Raw genomic sequence first — 6193 nt, 5'->3', positions numbered from 1 at the left:
TGAGCTCCTGGGTTTTAAAAAGATAATATGCACTCGTTCCTACCAAACCCAATCTAACTTGTTCTGTTTTCAAAGTGAACTTGTGCTGAAGGTGAAGTTTTTGTGGCCATGCCTACGTATAATGTTCTACTGTTTGGAGCTTCATGTGTATTACACACAGTCAAGGCTGGTCTTTTGGACTTCTGTCCTGACCCCAACCTCCACCCATTGCCAGCTTCAGTCCCAGACCTACTTCCTCCCCGCTCTCGCAATTTGTACTAATAATGAGAATTCCTAATCTACACTCAAATATGAAATCTGCAAGAGCCATAATCCCCATGGTTGGGGCGCTTTTCCAAGAAGCCTGGGTGCAGGCTGCCCTGCTGCAGCCACGCTCGCATGCTTCCACAAGAGTGCGACCTGAACCACATTAATCTGCTTAATTTCTTTTGTGCATCCTTCCTTGCTTGGAAGGAGAGGGTCCTGGGTTTCTGCAAAATCTCTCAGGAATCCTTAAACCACTTGAGGAAGGAAAACAACTACTAACCTCCAAGTGACAAAGTATAATAAATCAAGCTAACTTGACTTTTTTTAGTAAGAAACTAAATTGCCCCCTTAAAAAAAATGAAGCAAGGGAGATGCATAAAACTGGGTGGCATTTCAAGTGTGAAGGCAATTCAACAAGGAACTAAGATAGTGGCAAATGTTTGCCTAGCCCAGAAATTCAAAACTGTGCTGCCTTACTGGAGATAGGTGGTAGACTCTCTACAATTACAGTGCATCCAGTTCAAAGCTGGGCTTCTCTCTAGGGTGACTTTCAGAGGTCCCAACCCAGTAGGTTCCATAGCCATTGCCATATTATTCAAACCATAGCTCTAGAGGAGGGTAGAAGAATCATATGTCAGGATCCTAGGTGGACTTCAGGATCTGGATGAGGAACACTGCTAAATGTGTATTTAGCGCAGCTGCTGAGGAGAGAGCAGGTTTGCCAATGGTACCTCTGTGTTTAAGGCAAAATGCAGTCTATGAAAAATAAGTTACCAGCTCTTTGCAACAGTAGCTTCGCATGGACTTATTTTTCTCCCATGTCCAGACAGGGTCGTCTATTGAATGAGGCTCTTTTCTTTTGCATGGGGCAGGGGATTTGTGACCATGGTCCCCCCTTTTATTCCTCTCTCTATGGAAACCCAGATCATGGGGAGAAATATGCGAGGCTGAATAAAGAGAAGCCGCAGAAAGGAGCGCTTGAGAGCGGCATCTGTTACACTTGGGAAGTTAGACTGACAGGAGAGGGTGAAGGAAACCTCTCCAGTAGATTAGTTAGAACAGCAAGAAGATTTGACTATATGCAGATATTTTCTTCAAACGGAAAAAAACCCAGATGCATGCAAGAGGAGATTTTATCACAGCTACTATAGGATGTTACTGCACCTGAATTCAATAGGCAGCATCTGTATTCATGTGAACAATTTGTAAAATGAAAGGGGAGAGAGAGAGAGAGAGAGAGAGAGAGAGAGAGAGAGAGAGAGAGAGAGAGAGAGAGAGAGAGAAGATGACAAAGGTTTTTGCTCCTGAAAGAAGCAATTCTTAAAGACCATAAAATAAGGCTGCAAACAACCTATGCCTGTATGTAGATGCCCCCTCCTTGCTACTCTCCTCACCCCGAACTTTAGAGCTAATGGTCTGAACCACTTTTGCCCTGCTGGCAAACCCCGATATCCGAAGCAGAGGCCATGAGCAAGAGAAAGGTTGATTTTAAGAACTTGAGCAAATCAGAATTGGAAAAAAGATTCCCTTCTTCATTCAAAAGCCTTATTAGTCGAAAATTATCTTAACTCCCTGAATGGCCACACTAAGCTTAGCTCTTGCACCCAAATGCAGCTGTGAGGTGGGGGTGGGGAACTTAGCAACAACTACAAAATGGCAATGATTCTGATAATTTTTGCAGTTTCTTCAATGTATTTCCCTCTGAACTTTAAGCAGACCAGAACAGACTGCCAAATGAATCCTTGAAAAGACATTCTAATGGAGCACCTAAAACTTTTATTTGTTTGATTTTAATAAGTTCTTATTTCTTCAGGAAGTAGAAGTTTCTGCACAAATGAGATTGCATTTTTGCAAAGGAAGATGCACAGTTGGCTGTTAGAAGAACTGAAGTTCTTTGGCAGAAAAGAGAAGAGATAGATACAGACACATAGAGAAAGACAGTGTGTACTCAAAAGAGGAGAGGGGGGAGAATGAGGGAGAGGGAGCCAGAAGGAAGGAGGGAGCGAGGGAGGGAGCGAGGGAGGGAGGGAGGGAGGGAGAGAGAGAGAGAGAGAGAGAGAGAGAGAGAGAGAGAGAGAATCAATTTCTAGGTTAAAAGCAGATAAGCCCTTATAATAGGACATCAGCAAATGAAGCTATAATTTCAATAAGAAACCAGGGGAGGGGGAAGATAGGAAATGATCCTCTCCACCAATAATTACTAAGTGTTTATCTTTTTTTTTTAAGAGAAAAAAAAGAAAGAAAGAAATAGATCTCCACCAGATGCCAGGTTTTCCTCCCTAATGAACACATTTACATTTACCAATATTAGTTCCTATTGCTCTGTGCCCTTCTAAGAAATCACTAATTTCACAGGAAATACATGCTTTTTAGTATATAAAGAATGGCAGAATAAGCTCACCTTGTTTTTACTTTTCTCATTTTCTTGCATTTTCTTCAGATCTGTCTTCTTAGAGAAACTAATGCCTTAATGACTTTCTGGTAGCTGCAAGCCTTCTTTTATTTCTGCTAAATATATGAAAATGTATGCAAATTTAAATCAAGCTTAACCTAGGAGCTCTTGCAATATATTTAATGGAATTTCAAACCAATAAGGGAACTCTGATGCCGTCTTCTGTAAGTGCAAATATAATTATGCAGCTAGGTTACTTCCAAAATTATGCTATGAAAGGTCATTTTTAAACTTTGGATTTCATCTTGGATATCGGGTGTTGCCTTTACAAACTACAGTAAATCTAAAATCTTTGCATTTCTCTCAAACTCTGCTTCCAAGAAAAGATTTTGTGTGGGGCTGTGGAGCACACAGACTTGCCTTTCACTAATTTATAAAAGCTTAAAAGGATAAGAGTCTTTCCCGTCTCTTTTTCTAATCAAAATGTTATTAAAAAAAAACAAACAAACAAAAAAAAAGTCCCGTTTTCCCAAGCTGAACGCAAATTCAATCTGGAAAGGAATTGGGCAGGAGAAGGGGAGCATATTTGATGCCAAACTGCCACACTTTCACCGAATTCCTTGGGCACGGTAAATGATTCACATTTTCTTAAGTTTAGCAGGGGAAAGGTGGGAAATGTTTTAAACAATTTTTCAAGAGGACACCAATATGTGAGGAATAGTGAATATTTTCCTGTGTTTCTACTGGGAGTAGGTACGCCGAGTGCCTGGGGTGAGTGTGAATGAGGTCTGCCGGTATCAGCAAGCAGCGCTTGTCACAGAAGTTGTGGGACGTCTGATAGGAAATGACAAGTAGTAATCAAGTTAGGCTTCCAAATGACCAACTGAATTGGGAAACAAACGTCAAAATAACTGAATTTTGCCACAATCACGTTAAATTTTCCTTTCTTATAATCTTTCAATTTTCGGAAGAAACTGGGCATCTCTTAGATAATTTCACTTCTTGTAATCGTGCTTCTTGTAAGTGATAAATGAGATAAATAAAATAAAATGAAATGCCTCTTAATAGATTCATGAATTCATTGATTTAGACTCCTATAGAAGAAGTCTTTGCTTTCCTTAAAGTTTGTAGCGGTATTTCATTTTGCACCCCCTGGTACGCACTAATCAAGAATGCTGAGTGAGTGAAAAATCCTTATGCATTAAGATCAAAATGATATTTAAACTTGTTTACTTTTCTCTTTCATTCTTTATGACAATCTAAATGAACCAAATGGAATTTTAAAAATCCCAGTTTGCCGCCTCAACTCCCCATACCCTCAACACAAATACATCCTTCTCTCTCCACCCACGAACACCCGCTTAATCTTAGTGGGGGGAAAGGGTTAACCAAATGAGCCACCGCCACTCTGTGCTAGGCAGCCAATGGAACCCAAAGATTGATTCACTTCCTGCTCGGGTCTCACTGAAACTCCCGAGCTTCGCCAGCCTAATTTGGAAAGCTAGCTCGGCCTCCTGCGCCACCATTGGCTGTGCTCATGCCTGGCCAGGCCAAAACGTACTGCGATTGGCCATGGCCAGTGCCGGTAACCCGCTGCTAGCGGCTTTGGCTCCCCCGAACTGTAGATGTCAAAGGCTGAAGCTGCTCCCTTTGCCACATTATAACTAGTGGGGGATCCTCACCGACCATGGCCACAGCTGCATCGAATCCCTACAGCATTCTCAGTTCCAGCTCCCTAGTCCATGCGGACTCTGCGGGCATGCAGCAGGGGAGTCCTTTCCGCAATCCTCAAAAACTTCTCCAAAGTGATTACTTGCAGGGAGTTCCCAGCAATGGGCATCCCCTCGGGCATCACTGGGTGACCAGTCTGAGCGACGGGGGCCCATGGTCCTCCACACTAGCCACCAGCCCCCTGGACCAGCAGGACGTGAAGCCCGGGCGCGAAGACCTGCAACTGGGTACGATCATCCATCACCGCTCGCCACACGTAGCCCACCACTCGCCGCACACTAACCACCCAAACGCCTGGGGGGCGAGCCCGGCTCCAAACCCGTCCATCACGTCAAGCGGCCAACCCCTTAACGTGTATTCGCAGCCCGGCTTCACCGTAAGCGGCATGCTGGAGCACGGGGGACTCACCCCACCGCCGGCAGCTGCCTCCACACAGAACCTGCATCCTGTGCTCCGTGAGCCCCCAGACCATGGCGAACTTGGCTCACACCACTGCCAGGACCACTCAGACGAGGAGACGCCAACCTCGGATGAGTTGGAACAGTTCGCCAAACAATTCAAACAAAGAAGAATCAAGTTGGGTTTCACGCAGGCCGACGTGGGGCTGGCGCTGGGCACATTGTATGGCAACGTGTTTTCGCAGACCACCATCTGCAGGTTTGAGGCCTTGCAACTGAGCTTCAAGAACATGTGCAAGCTGAAGCCTTTGCTGAACAAGTGGCTAGAAGAGGCGGATTCATCCACAGGGAGCCCGACCAGCATTGACAAGATCGCCGCCCAGGGCCGAAAGCGCAAGAAGCGAACCTCCATCGAGGTGAGTGTCAAGGGCGTACTGGAGACGCATTTCCTCAAGTGTCCCAAACCTGCCGCGCAGGAGATCTCCTCGCTGGCAGACAGCCTCCAGTTGGAGAAAGAAGTGGTGCGTGTCTGGTTCTGTAATCGAAGACAAAAAGAGAAAAGAATGACTCCGCCAGGGGATCAGCAGCCGCATGAGGTTTATTCTCACACCGTGAAAACAGACACATCGTGCCACGATCTCTGACTGGAGGAAGCGAGGCGGCCAGCCGCACTGGGAGCAGCGCGGATTTCTTTCTCTTTCACTCTCTTCTCTTCGTTTTAATATTCTATATTATTGCTATAACTCTAGTTTTCTTTCTTCCTTTCTTCTTTCTTTCCACACCCCCCCCCCATTTTTTTTCGAGGGGGTTCTAACTTATGCTGAGAAAGAAAACACACACACACACACACACACACACACACACACACCACATTCAGGCTTCTGGACTCTGATACAGTTATATTAAGCAGTTCAGGTGGGGACCTCATGTTCCCTGCCGCCCGGGCAATTTTCCTCCGACCTTTTATGCTGATCAATACATATCCTTTACTCTGAGTAAGGTTTGTTTGGTCACTCCTCTCTAGGAAGAGCAAGGAGTTGGGATAATGTGGGGGCGGGGTGGGGGTGGAAGGGGTGGGAAGACAGATGTGTGCCTCTGAATAACCTTTCAGCGCCTTGGTTATAGCAGCTGTATTTCAGGTGAAATCTGTTTTAAAATAGACTAGTTTTGCATTTTTTAAAACTTCTATAGCGTTTCTAAATGTCTGCGGTGTTTTACTACAAGCTGTACACAATATTTGTGAGATAATTTATATCTAATCGACCACTCCACGTTATTATTGCTATTATTATTATTCTTTCATTGAGCTGATGGTTTTTTAATTGCTTAGAAAAGGGATGGGAGCCTGGGACGAGGAGGGAGAGGAATGCCTACCCACCACCCACTACACCCACCCCAAACCTGTATGGAGAGGAGAATGATAAAA

The 6193-nt window shown here is 44.7% G+C and overlaps 1 protein-coding gene across 1 annotated transcript; it reads left to right on the top strand.

Moving 5' to 3' along the window:
• Positions 1–4323: 4323 nt before the first annotated feature.
• Positions 4324–5852, top strand: POU3F4 (POU class 3 homeobox 4). Its single transcript, XM_079123849.1, has one exon. It carries the CDS (start codon positions 4326–4328, stop codon positions 5409–5411), a length of 1086 nt encoding a protein of 361 aa, XP_078979975.1. The 5' UTR covers positions 4324–4325; the 3' UTR covers positions 5412–5852.
• Positions 5853–6193: the final 341 nt, after the last annotated feature.

The sequence above is a fragment of the Sciurus vulgaris genome (genome assembly GCF_902686455.1).
Source record: "Sciurus vulgaris genome assembly, chromosome: X".
Taxonomy (NCBI): Eukaryota; Metazoa; Chordata; class Mammalia; order Rodentia; family Sciuridae; genus Sciurus; species Sciurus vulgaris.
The sequence above is the reverse complement of the archived record's forward strand: the minus strand, read 5'-3'. Positions and strand labels throughout refer to the sequence as shown.